This window comes from Heterodontus francisci, chromosome 26 (assembly GCF_036365525.1).
Source record: "Heterodontus francisci isolate sHetFra1 chromosome 26, sHetFra1.hap1, whole genome shotgun sequence".
In the NCBI taxonomy this organism is placed as follows: domain Eukaryota; kingdom Metazoa; phylum Chordata; class Chondrichthyes; order Heterodontiformes; family Heterodontidae; genus Heterodontus; species Heterodontus francisci.
In genome coordinates this window covers 54492712-54508538 of record NC_090396.1, presented here as the reverse complement: position 1 = coordinate 54508538, position 15827 = coordinate 54492712, and the positions used below count along the sequence as shown (strand labels likewise).

Below are 15827 nucleotides of genomic sequence, written 5' to 3'. Positions count from 1 at the left end.
GGGACGCGGGGACAGGCTGCTCCAGCTATTTAAAGTCAAATAATTAAATGGCCTGTGGCCAGCATTTTTTTGAGTTCGGCGGCAGGCCCTTAAAATCCAGCCCAGAGAGTCCAAACCAGGAAGTGTAAAGCAGGAAATATGTTAGGTTTAAATGATGTACAGAAAGCAAGAAAAAGATTGGGAAATACAAATTAAAGGAGAAAAGTAAAAGAGACAGACAGACACGTAAAATAAGTTTAAGAAAAATCCCCAACACTAATTTTCTTCTGAGGGAATGAGACCACACATTTGTAAAATTAAATTTTCAGGCCAGAGAGGTCATTTGGTAATATTTCAACCTATCAGACCATTAAAAATTCACTTACACATGAATGCACCAGCCCTAAATTTTTCTGATGTGTTTAGTAGGTATCCAGTTTAAAAGCACAGCAATTTCATGCCCTCGCGGGATTTCAATGCTGAGGCTTGTGGAGGGGCAGGGCAAATCAGGTAACAATTTCCTGATTTCCACATTTAACTGTGTATGTGCAGATGCTGAAGGTTACTGTCTGGTTTATTCCATAATAGAGGTGAACACTGGTGGACTCACGATTATTCCTCGGACAAAGTCCAGTTCATTGTTTTGCAAATATTTATTCACTTTCCTTTTAAAGCTGTGTGTGATTCTGCTTTCACCACTGTTACTGATTGGGCATTACATGTCTGAACAACCCTCTGCTTAAAATTGTCTCCTAACCGCTCTTATTTTTAATACTAAATTATTCACGGATAGTGCAGAAATGTCATCTGCGGTAATAACCATGTTTGAGTTGATTTTTAAAAAATGATGTATGCAGAAGAGGTCGTGCCTGTAGATTGCTGGATTTCCCCTGTTTGCTCGTTTTTTTTTTGCCTCGTGCCAGAAGTCCATTTGGTCTTTTAACAGTTCATTTTTGCATTTGAATTCTGCTAATGCTAACTTCTCTGCTGGTATGATTTTGTGAACAGTTGTTTGCATTGCTTGTTGAAGCCAAATTAAGGAAGGGGTTCATTTGATTCTTTGAAAAGATGCCTCCTTCTTTAAGCTTGAACGCTAGCTCCGTCATGTGTCTGTGACCAGGCATGTTATCATACAATTTGACCTAATGTTGGACAAAACATTCTTCTCACTCCATCCCCAGGCCTGAAAATAGCTTTACATTACTGCACCAAGGCAAGTAATTAAACCCTTTCACAAATCATAAGAGTCATAGCGTTATTAGGGCACAGAAGGAGGCCATTCTGCCCATCGGGTCCTTGCCGGCTCTCTGTAGAGCAGTCAGTCCCATTCCCTTCTCCCCTGGTTCCCTTTCCCACAAGTAATAAAATGGAAGCTGTTCCTGCTTTTGCAGAGATACTTACGTAGCTACATTGACAATGACAGGAATAATTGCCACAACCAGTCCAAACAACAGTATCAACTGAAAGAAAATCTTAGAGCTGGATGCTCGGAACAGTCTTTTCCCAGGACGACAGTAGTTATACAAAGTATGCTGCAGATAAAAATCAAGAAAAAAAAGAGAATGAATTATACCCAAGCACAAGCTGGCACTTCACAGGCTGACTTTGTTCCACATCAAGGGAGAATAAGCAAAAAAATAAATAAATATACATCCGAGTTCATGAAAAATACAACTGTGTATTGAATGTTTTGCATTTTAAATAACAGCCATTCACCATTACTCTGCTCCCTCCAAATTTTCCAGTCATTATCACATTGTTGTTTGTGGAACTTCATTGGGCACAAATTGGCTGCAGTATTTCCTACATTACAACAGTAACTACACTTCAAAGAAGTATTTCCTTTGGCTGCAAAGCAGTTTGGGACATCCTGAGGTCATGAAAAGCTCTATAGAAATGCAAGTCTATCCTTATTTTCTTTCCCCATTAGCTCTTAATGGAAGGGTTGGATGATACAGTTTGCTCGACTGTCCTTTCAGCTCTGGCAGCTAGATTTGAATGATTTCAATGAGCTGCAGAGATGCTCGAAATATAGGCTGGGCAATGGGACATGAAATTTCAGTGCCTGGAAATGCAGAGTGTCTGATCAGCAGGCAAGCCACTTCATGATGAGTTTTTAAAAACATTTTTGTTGTTTACAAAAACATATCCTCATTTAATTTATTCTTTTATGGGATGTGGGTGTTGCTGTCAAGGATAACATTTGGTGCCCATCCCTAATTGCCCTTGACAATTGAGTGGCTTGCTAAGCCATTTTAGAAGGCAGTTAAGAGTCAATCACATTGCTGTGGGTCTGCAGTCACATATCGGCCAAACCAAGTAAGGACAGCTGATTTCCTTTCTTAAAAGACATTACCCAATTTTGTCATCAGTAGTGAAAATAACAACACTGCACCAAACCCAAATCCCAATCATTTAGGATTGCAAGAGTCAATAGGTCAAAACTCACCCAGGCTGATATTCAGTTATTCCACCAGCCAGGAATGGGGAGTTGCCCAAAAATCATGGTGCAGTACTTACTGCTCATTCCCTCCTGCTGCCTTTGTCTGGGGCCTCCACATGGACGGCCCAAGCACCAGCCTATTCCAGGTGTAAGCCTGATTTGGAAATGCTAAGTGGAGTCCTAATGACACATGTGCAAAATTGATCTGTTTGTATATGAACTTAGTTTATATGCACAGCCTCTTTGCAAATTAAACATTGATAACCAGGGATTTTTGTCCAGTTTTTATTCATTAGAATTACCAGAGGATCACTTCCACGGACAGAAGATTGCTTTGAGCTCCAATCTACACTATTACTGACTGTCTTTAATTCAAAGCAAAGTTTTAGCTATAGTCATATTTATTTTGTCCAGTCCACCTTTTTCACATAGAAGGTGATGAAATATTTGATGCTGTTGAGAAGTGGGAGTAATGGTGAATAAAACATTCCAATCCAGACGATAGTTTGTCCGTCAACAATATCCAAAACATTCTCTGGAACCAGGAATTGCTGCTTCTGCAACATTTTAGTTAACTCAAAGGGAGCATGCTCTGCCACGAATCTAAACAATGGAAAAAATGATTCAGTACTTCCATTCCCTTGCTTCACTACAAAGAAACCATTGTTTTTAGGCCTAGACAGATACTGGAACTCATATACAGCAACAGTTCATGGAATACAATCTAAAACAACTTTATTTGAACTGCAGAGATGTGTGTCTTAAATTGCAGATGGAATAAATTTCCAATACATCCTAAGCTATGTCAGGAATTATTCAAAAATTATAGAAGATTTTCCAATCATTTAAAACTAACATCTTCCATGATGTTGCCTGTGGATAGTTGGGTGTTACGCTGCTTTATGTTTTGTAACATACAGAATCATTGAATGTTACAATACATGTAGAGGCCATTCAGCTGAGCAAGTCTGCATCAATGTTATTTTTCCAATAGCTTCCCATACAATGTAACATTCTTTTTAAATATACAATATAATTCCCATTTAAAAGAATTCATGAACTCTGCTTCAACAAATTTTAGGGGCAGACTGTTCCACATTCTGACCACCCTTTGTGAAAAGAAATGTTTTCTAACCTCTTTTTAAATTCTTTTTGTGATTATTTTAACTTTGTGCACTCATATTATTGTCATACCATTAGTCAAAGCAATCTATTACTTTTTATCCCATCATAATATTTCATCAATGTTAAGACATCTGTCGCACCATGCTTAATTTTCTCAGCTCCAGTGCACGCAGACTTTTTTTTTAAACTTGCTTACTTTCTTGGAAGTTCCACACAAAATGTAACACAGATACAAGCTAGAAAGTCAAACAACATCAGCTTGTACATTTCTTGTCCAATCTTTGTCTCCCAACACTGGCGAATGAAGCAGAAATAATAATCAGTAAACATGTAAGCAGTACTATGAGATGAATGTCAATTTGTTACTGAGAGATTGCATAGCAAGGAGATCCTTTATTTAAATTGTGGGGTGGCAGCAACATATGTATAAAGTACAAAGAATGATGGTTCATTGAACATTCTGAAGAGTCTCCCTGGTACGTTTTCAAACAATGGGCCCAGCAAGATTTGGGACACTGCCTGACAACAAAACATTACCTTAAGCAGCAAAATGTTGCTCTGAATAAAGCACATGAAATGTTCAAACGAAAATCACATTATTTTGGCTCACTGTAGTGACTCACCAAGAGCAATTTTGTTTTGTACAATGGCATCCTACAACTCTGATCACTTCTGAGAAATTTATCTGTTCAGCCAAAATAGATGGCATTGATCAGTGATAAAACTGCTCTAAGAATGCTGTACTTTTTATACCTTTTACTGCCATTGTTTCTTCACCTTCTTTCCAATGATCATCCATATTTGCACTAAGTGCCAATTTGAGTTGGTAGCAGTCAAACCTCTTAAGTTAGTACACTGACTATAGGTTCAAGTCTGACACAAAAACCTCAGCACTTATTCTAGGTTAACATATCAGTGTAATACTATGTGGATGCTGTTTTATTGGAAGTTTTGTCTTTCAGATGTGTCTGCCTTTTCAGTGGGCATAAAGATACCCAAAGACATCATTTAAAGAAGAGTGGAGAATCTTCACAGTGTCATAACCAATAGCCCTGACTCAACAAGTGCCACGAGAGAGAGAAAAATAGATTAACTGGTTGTTCATCTTGCTATTGCCTGTGGGACAACTAGCTTCACATTTGCGTGCACAACATCAGTGACTGCACTTCCAAATTAATTCATTGGTTGCAGAGCACTCTGGGACGTCCTGAGGATGTGATGTGATAAGGTTATATGCAAAAGAATGTTATTTCTTAAACTCCCAGGTCAGTGGCAATGGCACTCTTGCTGTCATAAGAGCCAATGATTGTGATGCAGTGAAGAATCACATCTCTGAAATTTCCCTTCCTGCCCACAGCACCACGAATGAAATCAACAACTCAGGGGGAGTAGATTGAATTTACTCTGTGATGTTGCAAGATCAGACCTGGAACCCACTATTCCTCGGCACCACTGAACTCTCTAGTAAAACTATTATTTATTAGTGCTTTTTCACTCACCCGGTAGTTTCTATTATAACCACAGGCTTTGCAATCCTGTTTACCTTTGCCATCAGAGCAGGTAATATGCTGCCACAAGGAGAACATCAGCATGCTCAGATTAGCCAGTCTCAAAAACACACTCCTATAAGGAAATAGAGGGAGAAACACACCTTGTACATCACATAAATCATTATTTCTCTTTAAGGAATGACTTTTCTTGTTTTTCTCCCTCCCCTTGTGTTAATTGTATAGTGATTGAGTATTTCATTGTGTTTGGGGGTGGAGTGGCGGGGGGGGGGGGGGGGGCAGCGTCATTTACTGGGAATTCACTTGTGCTCCTATATAGGAGTGGATTGAAACTCTGGTTGTTGGGTTAGGAGATGCATGTTTGTAATGTGTATCTCTGTAAATAAAAGCTTATTAAGTGTGTCAAGTTGTCACGTTTAGGTTCCAGTTCTATCCTTCACCACCTGGCTTTCCGGAATAGAACACCTTGATCCTTCAAAACATAATTCTCTGTTGCTCGGTAACATGACATCAATTATACTCCATACCCCCTGTCTGTTCAGGTGCTAAAAATACAAGTGGTGCTAGAATTAAAATTGGTGGTATTGTGATGCAAGTCAATGATTTATGCTGTAAAAATCCTGACACAAAAGCTGCATGAGATGTCACACTAATCTGGCAGTTTGCGCTGTCGTAGGTTGAGTATTGAGATAGTGTTGAGTGAAAATACTGCATGGATGTTGTATGTAAGGCTAGAATGGTGCACGACTATAGAATCTCACCTGATGACCACTACAATTCCAGTGAATGGACTGCAATGTAATTGATTAGGAGGAATCCTGGCCACTCTCCCCTCACCACCGCCCCCACCCCCTACCCATCCTGCCACCTCTGAACTGTGGAATTCCTACTGCTACCTCAGCTAAGAGGATCAAACCTAGGACCTTCCCAGTCTGCAGAGAGGTTAAAACCAAGACCATCAAAGATCCTTTTGGCACTAGTTGAAGAGCAGGGCAATTCTCCTGATATTCTGCCAACATTTATCCATTACCCAACACTACCAAAAACTTGTTTATCACATTGATCTATATCACTGCAGTGATTTAACTTCAAAATCACTTCGTCGTCTATGAAGCATTTTGAAATGTATGGATAGCATGAAGGTGCTGCATAAACGCACATTTTTTTTTTGTGTTTATTACTGCAGTACTATAGCTTCACAGTTAGGCAATAAAGACTAACAGGTTCATGCTTGAGTTGTTTCAGGCACAACCCAGGATGTTAAACCAAGCCTGAACACAGACAGTGAATGATACTGCAGCTGAAACTATTTTTAAGTTTGAAGATTCTTCCCAGTAAAATATAACACTGGTTTAGGACAACGAGTAATCTTATGATATAAGTAGTGATTGAAGTGAAATTAGTTGGATCATTTCTGCTGGAAGAAAAAACTAGATTGTACCAATCTTTGGAAGAATAGACTAATGTATAATGGGCAATAACATATTTTCAAACACTGTTGATCTTCCCTTCAACATCAATAAGATACCATGCATAATTACACATCTAATAAGGTTTACCTGATTAATAACAAATTGATTTCAGTGTTTGGTGGATACTCTTCATATCGGACAATTATTCGAAATAAGAATGGCAGAAGAATATTACTAATGGAGATGACAATGGACGGAAGATATTCCATGAAGAATTCAGTGACAAAAGGCAATTCCTTGCTTTCACTCCCCTAGAAAGAAGAGTGCATGATTTTATAAATATAAAAATACTCACAATGACCCTCATATTCTTGGAGCCCCAATTTTCTGCCAGATGTGCTAGTCTGCCTGCCTTGGACCCTTATTCCAAATCCATGGACAGGGTTTTGTTCATACCTGGGGTCGGTCTTGTGCCGTTTATGGCCTTCCCTGAATGTCTGTTGCATCAGGGGAGGGGTGACCTTTTAGGCCAAAGATTGAAGATTTAAAAAAAATCAATTTTGCAGCAGTCACTTATCTAACTCTGCATTTGATTGTCACTGGAAAACTGCTATTGCGCCCCTACCGCCATATTGGTGCAGTAAGATTGACATAACCTTGGCACTAGTAAAGGTGGAGCTTGTATGATATGTCACTCCATCGGTTGCAGTGATGCCACACCAAAGCCAGTAAACACAAGAAGCAGCTGCCTCATCTCATCAGAATTTCATCATTAAAACCCTACCAAATTTATGGCTCAGTACCACCTTCCCAAACTTCAGGACCAATGATTTCTTCTCATTTATTTGGCTGAAAATCTGTTTATTATGCTGAGACATTGATAAATTGCCATTTGGTAAGTTTACAGAATTAATATTAAACTGTCCCATTTCCAGCATCTAATGGCTGTTTAATCCATAAATTAACTCAAAGTTTGAAAGGCTAAATACACAAATTCACAGCTTCTTTAGCTTTTAATTATGTTATCTAGGTTTCCAACTTTGATTTGTCATAAGTACCTTGATATCATTTTAGTAATTTCATTCATTCTTTTCAAAATATTGTTTCCTTAATCTTTACTTCTGAGAATAGACTACCTCCTCAATAACTCAACGTCTTTGCTGCCCTTTTCTGAATGTTTTCCAGCATCTGTGTATTTTTCAAAAAAGTTGGACTTTCATCCTATCAATGTGATAAACCCAATACTCTCTCCTTGACTTTGCACTATTGAACATTTGCTGAACTATTTGGCTGAAATTTATAATTGCGCTGCACATCACGGTGACGCACTCTGATCTCGGCAGTCTTCAGGTGCGGGTGCGCTGTCGCTGAGCCCCCATGATATTTTGCGCCGGGGCTCATTTAAATGGAGGGTGCAGAGCAGCCGCCCCTGATGACATAGAGGGTGCGGCCACTCCATCCCTGGCAACATTGTCTGGCGCCACCGCACAGGCGCTGGGGACATTTTGAAAGGGCTTCAAGCCCTTCAGGTAAATTTAAATGTTTAAAGGTCCCGCCCTCACTGATATTACAAATAACATTTTATTCAAACTTTACATCGCCTCTCCCCACCCCCCCCAACTTCCCCACCCACCCCCCGCAATGAGTTCTCAATAAATTAAATTACCTATACTGTCAGAAAAACAATTTTTTAAATGACAAACTTTAACCCCCCCACCTTCAGAACATTTGACCCTCAATCACTTCCCACCATCCCCACAACCAAACGGAGTTCCGAAGGTGTGAGAGTTCCGGCCTGTGGCCGGAATATTGGCATGGGTTGGCCGCCGGTACAAGGTAACTTGATTTCCATCTTATTAACTTAATTTTAATATTGAAATGAAGGCCTCGCCGCTGGCGGTAAAATGCGGTGCAGCTTTCTCGGCATTGGGAGTCGTGGTGGGCCTCTCCCGGAAGAATTTTCCAGGCCCCCAGCGCCACGATCCCCGACACCGGAGGCCTCATAAAATTCAGCCCATCGTAACCAGCTTTTTCAAGATAACCCTTAAAGTTTTTGATAACACTTTGTATTTTTAGATCCGACAAGCATCACCTTACCCTTCTTAGTATGGTTAACTCAGTAGAATGACGTGCTTATCATTTTACTAGGCTTGTAAACTGAATGTACAATGATGTGATATTATTTGATATTATGTGATATTATTAGCTTCATCCCAACGGTTGACAACATAAACCTTCCCATCAGCAACTATGATGGAATTTACAGCAAATAGTTTCTACCTCCCTGAAATTATAAATACCAGCTGCCATTCATTGAGTCAGTTGTAAATTTTTGCAGATGTCATATTTGTAACCTTTTTTCTCTAGAGGTGTCTTTTTCACACAACTTGATATAATCAAAAAACTTACAATTTAGCTTAGATTTTAGACAAAATTATTTATAAATATGTTGAACAGCAGAAATTCTAGGTGTGATGTTTAGGTTAGTTGTTTCTTTCTCTGCAATTTAACTAGAATTACTAGATCACTATTCTTGGGTACCTGGCCTATCCAAAATACAGCTTCATTTTATTCCATGACTTTTGATTTGGCCATAATTACTTTGTATGAAAACATATCAAATGCTTTTGGAAAGACAAGCTGTATTATGTAAAGGTGATCAATAAAAAAAAACTGCAGCCCTCTAATTCCAAGGATAATGCTTCTAATCTTTTTAATTGAAATAATATTACCTGTGTTTTTAAATTCCTGATACCACTCCTACGTTTTTGTTTTAAATTAATTATTGTGAAGTAGGCATTGCTGACAAATCCTGCACTCATTGCCCATCCCTGGTTGTCCCTGAGAAGGTGATGGTGGACCTCCTAGCAGTTGCGTGGCCATTTCTTTTTGTTTGATTCATTCATGGGATGTCAGCGTTGTTCGTTAGGCCAGAAATTATTGCCCATCCCAAATTGCCCTTGAGATGGTGCTGGTGAGCTGCCTTCTTGAACCGCTGCAGTCCTTGGAGGGCAGTCAAGCACGTGGGACTGGAGTCATAGAGATTGGACCGGATAAGAACGGCAGGTTTCCTTCCCTGAAGGATATTAGTGAACCGACAAATACAACAATCCAACAGCTTTTTGGTCATTTTAAATGGTGCCAGCTTTTTATTTCCAGGTTTTTAAACAGAATTAAAATTCTCAAACAACCATGATGGGATTCAAACTCATGTTTTTTAGGATTATTAGTCTCAGCCTTCAGCATCCGGTAAAACCTCCAGTAAAAAAGTACTATACTATCATACCCATAACCTATGAGCAATTACGCCACAGTTCCTTTAATTTCCACTCTCATTTTTGAAGTATCAAGTACATTGTTTCTGGTCTCATGGTAGATTTTTCAAGAACTTTCATTCTTTAATGAACAATTTTTTGTTTAATTTCTGAAACTGGGGAGAAAATAGGGTGAGTATTTTGAAAAACAAATAAGTTAAAAGAGGATTAGATTTTGCTGCCTTCAAGAAAAAAATATTTTTACATTTTTCATATTTATCCCAAACAATACACTATAACTATAATACAATCACTATTAAATCCAATAAAGAATTCAGGAGAAACGTCTTTACCCAGAGAATGGTTAAAATGTATAACTTGCTACCACGTGAAGTAGCTGATGCGAATGGCATAGGCGCATTTAAGGGTTAGATGAAGTAGGATGGGAGGAGGCTTGTGTGAAGCATAAACACTGCCTTGCATCAGTTGGCTTGTAGAGCTTGTTTCCATGCTGTAATTTCTATATAATTTTATGTCTTTAATATAGTCATTCGAAGCTCTAACTTGAACAACTGTGTCTATGCACTGACCTTCTGCTGGAAATGTTGAGATGATGTAGTTGCTTGGTAAATGCAGTAAAAAGCTCCAGTCAATAAAATCATAATGAACAAATTGAGCACAAAACGGATGCAGTAGAGGAACACTTTCTCCTTTGTGCTCCGTTCTGCTTTTCTCTTCCTGCACATTTGTTCTTCTAAATCAATCTAGTTAAAAAGAAAAACACAAACCATTAATCAGGAAACCAGCCTCGAATCAGATCTTCAATTTCATTCAGTCCAGCTCAATGCCAATTTATTTTCAACTGATTCCTAAACCTCGAATGTGTTACTTGGTAATCAGCACAATAATTGTCATTTTGGATTCTGATTTTTGAAAATAACCTGCAGTGAAGTCTTCAAGAAATTGAAAGTCACATTCAATCAAGCCAACTAAGATGAAACGATAGCCTAATCCACTCAGGCCAAGTTTAACTGGGTTTCGCATTTTGTTCCAGGACCACATTTTCTCCAAACTGCAATTTTTGTTGAGAAATGCTAATTTTATCAGTGAATTATTTGTTTGCAAGCAGGTCTAATTATGCTAAACCTTTATACATCCCTGGTTCAGCCCCAGCTGGAGTATTGTGTCCAATTCTGAGTAATGCACTTTAGGAATGATGTGAAGTCTTTAGAAAGAGTGCAGAAAAGATTTACGAGAATGTTTCCAGGGTTGAGGAATTTCAATTTTGAGGGCAGATTGGAGAGGCTGGGAATCTTCTCCTTAGGAGAAGGTTGAGAGGAGATTTGATAGAGGTGTTCAAAATCACGAGGGGGCTGGACAGAGTAGATAGAGAGAACCCCTTTGCTGTCGGGGTCAAGAACCTGAGGACACAGATTTAAGGAGATTGGCAAAAGAACCAAAGGCAACATGAGAAAACATTATTTTATGCAATGAGCAGTTTGGATCTGGAATGCACTGCCTGAGAGGGTGGTGAAAGCAGACTCAACTGTAGCTTTCAAAAGGAAATTGGACAAACCTCTCAAGATAAAAAAAAAAATTGCAGGGATAGGGGGGAAGTGGTGGGGAAGTGGGACTAGCTGAATTGCTATTGTAGTGAGCTGGCATGGACTAGATGAGCCAAATGCCGCCTTCTGTGCTGTAACCATTCTATGATTCTAACAAATTTAATGCTACTAGGAACAATCTTGATTAATGTACAGTCCCTATCACTGATAGGTGGCACAAGCCATTGAAACAATATGAATGAGTTGGTATTTCACTAAATATTTAGGTCACACTTTGTGACGTTGTTGCTGGGCTGGATATAGGCCATTGTTTATGATGTGAACTGTTTCTTTTTGTAGCTTATGATTCAACACATAAAACCTGGAAAAATAAATCATAGTGGAATCACTGTTCAGGCTTATGAAGTACTATAAAATCTACACTCTTTTCTTCCGAATAAACTTGTACTTCAACTGCAGCCTGGCAAGAATGCTTGATGCTTCCCAATGGTTCAGTCCCTGGTCTTTCCCGTATCCTTCAGACCAACAAATATCAAATCTTGCCCATTAAGAGTGGAGAAGTTCACAAACTATAATAAGTAATGTTGCTGTTTTTATCCAGATCAATCTCAGGTTTGCCAATGAATAAAATTCAGTCATGACATTTTTCAACTGATGGGAATATTACAAATAGGTATATTTTATCAATCTCATATTGAGAAACCATATACTGCAGAATCTCTGTAACAGTACCATTAGAAACTGAATATAAAGAGCCCAGTTTAGAAGCAATAAGCATAGTTTCTGAACTAAAGAACCACATGAGAGGTCCTGTTACAGTACTTCAGAGCGCTATTTTGAAGCACCATTGCAGTAAGTCTACATGTTGAGTTATAATACCTTAAGTTCATTTACAATGCTGCGTTGTTTAAGTGTGGCCATCATGGTTTCCTTGATACAAAAGTTCCAAAGAGCGAAGATCTTGGCACTGTGTCTAGTGCTGTAATTCTTCTCATGCATGAATTCCTGTTTAAATCCACTCACTATCCTGGAGGGAAGAGAAAGCTTTGAGATTTTTGAGGGTGCACCTCTTTTCCCAATAAACCATATGCTTAACCTCAAGACTGCCAGTTTCAACCACATTGATCTTCACTGTTTTCTCTTCGAGTGTTACATCTTCTATACTTCTTCCTCATTGTATTTAGCAATTATTTTGAAAAATAAATACCAAAAAAGGTTTCAACTGGCAAAGAGCATCAAAAGAAATGACAGCACACCTTGTGTGATCATTTTCAGATGTAAATTTATTGAGAATTCAACGAGATTGTGACAATAACAAAGTCTTTGCATCACATCTGCAGCATTACACTGACTGCACCAAATGCCCACCTTGGGTTGTTCCCAGAAATAAAGAGAACAGTCCAGTATATCATTGGTTTATTCCACACCCCTAATTTATATTTTACCTGGTGTCCATTCTTAAAAATTATGCCTCTGAAGTACCTGGAGACATTTTGAAATATTAGAGGTGAACATAGGAACGTAGAAGGAGTAGCTGTAAAATGCAAGCTGTTGTTGTATGTTATGACTGTCTACACTGTGAGAAGTGCTGCAGCAAGATCAGAAACTTTTCAAACAACATCAACAACTTTTGTTTGTAATCCAATTTGGTTTGCAGCAAAGTATAAATGTTATTTCTTGTCCCTCTATTTTTTGCAATGTTTAATTCCCTTTAAACTCCATGTTCATGTCAGAATATATAGGTTTCTTTCCCTGCAATTCTCTGACTTCAGCTGCTCATGTTGCAGCGAAGAACCATTGCTATCATTAGTGTTCATCTCTTGTGTACTCAATCATTAGCGGCCTTATTGCATGAATTGCTATCTTGTAAAGATCTAATATATTATGCGAAGGAGATGAATTTGAAGCATGGTCTTGGGTTTGTATGTAAATTTATGACTTTAACACTTGGGCATGCACACGTACCTGAAGGGCAGAAACTGTACGATATTATTGGAAAAATCTCAAATGAGTCGGTGCAGGTGATGTTGTGTTGCTCACATGGGGGTTGAATACCTGTGGAGGTTGAATATCTGTGGAGGTTCTCCCGATCAGCAGCCATAACTTTAGTGGAAGGTCTGCAGAAACCCTGAAGAAATGGTGTTGTTTGCACCATATTCCTATGGTTTCCATGGACCTTCTGTTGGAGTGACAGAGGACAATGAGGTAAATACCTACAGAAATTCACCTCCCCTACGTTTTAGCGCAATCACTGTCCCCCACGCCCCCCCCCCCCCCCACCCCACACTCAGTCTCTCATTGTATGTTCAACACTGTGATGTGATGTCTTCCCAAAGCATAGCATGCATATTCACCTTGCAGCAATATGCATGTCAAAAAATGTAGCACTACCAAATCCACTCAGAACTGCGAACACATCTATAATACATCCATGACCACTTGTCATCAGCACTCTGGCTTCTATAACATGATTACAGTAAACATGAGAACAACTTTTAAGAGTTTTTATAAATAGATCAAATTAAATTGTGACATTACTCAGTCCCAGCACTTGAACTTGTTGCTAGCTTCAATGAATGTCCTCTTTCCTATGTCAATTGATTGATTCATTTTCAGTAATTTAACTACTTGTATGCTAAAGAAGTTCACTACTTAGATGATGTTCATGTGAACTGGTGCAAAATATAGATCACGTACAAATGACAAAAGAAATTCTCCTGCTCTTGTTTCCGCTTTAGAAAACTCCTTTGACTTACAAAGTTCTGTTCTTTCTAAAAGATTTTCAATTGTCTTTCTCCCTTTACTGCACAGAAAGCATATCATTGAATCAATGTTCTCAGTTCGTTCTCACCTAGGTTTCCATTAACTTTATATTTGCTCCTGTTGACTATGCAGCCTGGAGGAAGAATTCTACTCCTACCTTTACAAGTACAGGATGGCCATCCGAACTAACAAAACAGACAAAGGACAACTCACCTTTTCTCCACATCCTCATTTGATTTATGTTTTCCTGACGATAGGTTTTATCTCATTTCATGGACTCTTGATATTCAGTGTTTGTATCAACAGTAATGAAATTAAAGTGAGGAAAATACAAAGGGCAGTGGAAGTTCTAACCTTTTTACAATCCAGCAAAGGCAAAGTAGGAAGTAGAGGATCATAGTCAGCAGGTAGGCCAATGGGAAATTATAGATAAATTTCTGGTATATACCAAATTTATAATATCCATAGAACATATAGGAAGCTTCCATGAATCCCTGTAAAAAAAAAGAATATCAATATTACAGAAGGAACTATTTAAAGATTTTAAACATAACTTTAAAAGTTAACAGCCCGTGTTGATTCCACTATAAATTTGCACTTTTAGTTACTGCACCATTGTGACTCTAATGACAACTTACTTGATAATTGTCCTGCAAGTTCTGATTGAGCCTCAACTTTCTTCAGTTTAGCACTGGAAAGACCTAAACCACACAGTTCACCCCAATCATAGAAACTGCATCAGTGCACCCCCCTGCACCCTGCCCCCCAATTTCCATGCACCTTCCCAGCTGCTCATCCAACATCCTATCCATCACCAGGATCACCTAATCCCCATCTGCATTCATTGCCCTCTCTCTCCCTGCTACCTTTACATCATTGCAGAGGCCATTATCCATGCTTTGGAACTCAATTTCTGCAAAGCTCACTTTTTGATATCCAATTGCAAAAACTCCACTTTGTGCAAAACTTCACTGTTCATATCTTATCCCTTATTGAGTCACATTCACTACCATCCTCGAAAATCGAAAACCTTCACTGGATCCTCAGTAGCATCCCCCCCACCACCCCCCCCCCCCCCACCACCCCCCCCCCCCCCACCCCCCCACCCCCCCACCCCCCACCACCCCCCACCACCCCAGCACAAGGAATTTCAAATCTTTTCATCCCCATTTAAAATGCCAACATGGCCTCATCCTTCCACACCACTGCAACCTCTTTCAGTCAATATCCCAGATGGCACCTTCTCCACTCTCCTCTGTGCAACAACTCCCCTCCCTCACAACTTTCCACCACTGGCAAATGCCTTCACCCATTGTGAGCTGCAATGGAACTCTCTTCTCAAACCCTTTCTGCCCTTTCCAAAGCCTCCTCAAAATATATCTGGGCCTTTGGTCACTTTGCCTATCTCTTCTCCCAACTCCAGTTCAGAATCCATTCCCTCCTTTGTGAAGTGCCTTGGGCACTGAACTATGCTAAAAACACTATATGATGTTGGTACATCACTGAACCTTCTGGATTTTTAGTTGTGTATAACATTGTTCATTAAGAATATTCATTAAATATTTTGATGAAAGTCAATTCAAAATAAAATTTCCTGGAAATAAATTTTGAACCTTTCAAAAGTCATGCAAATGCTTAGTGGAGTAAAATGTAGTTAAAAAGTGATAATTCTTTAAAAGTATAAAACAAGTATACTTGCCTGAATCAGTTAAAGGAACCAAACGGCCAATGCCAGACAGTGCAAAAGGCTTTAAATAAGTGATCTTTAATTCTTGTGA

The 15827-nt window shown here is 39.0% G+C and overlaps 1 protein-coding gene across 2 annotated transcripts in view; it reads right to left on the bottom strand.

Moving 5' to 3' along the window:
- LOC137384368 (transmembrane channel-like protein 7) overlaps positions 1-15827 on the bottom strand; it is a 43872-nt gene that overhangs the window by 9418 nt on the left and 18627 nt on the right. Inside the window, exons 6-13 of one of the 2 annotated variants that reach the window (XM_068058305.1) lie at positions 14404-14543; positions 12166-12313; positions 10312-10485; positions 6615-6778; positions 5047-5170; positions 3744-3841; positions 2842-3025; positions 1381-1511 (exon numbers count right to left, since the gene is read on the bottom strand). In XM_068058305.1, coding sequence (XP_067914406.1) covers positions 1381-1511; positions 2842-3025; positions 3744-3841; positions 5047-5170; positions 6615-6778; positions 10312-10485; positions 12166-12313; positions 14404-14543 — 1163 coding nt within the window. The remainder of the gene's footprint in view (positions 1-1380; positions 1512-2841; positions 3026-3743; positions 3842-5046; positions 5171-6614; positions 6779-10311; positions 10486-12165; positions 12314-14403; positions 14544-15827) is intronic. The other variant, XM_068058306.1, reaches the window with a different exon arrangement.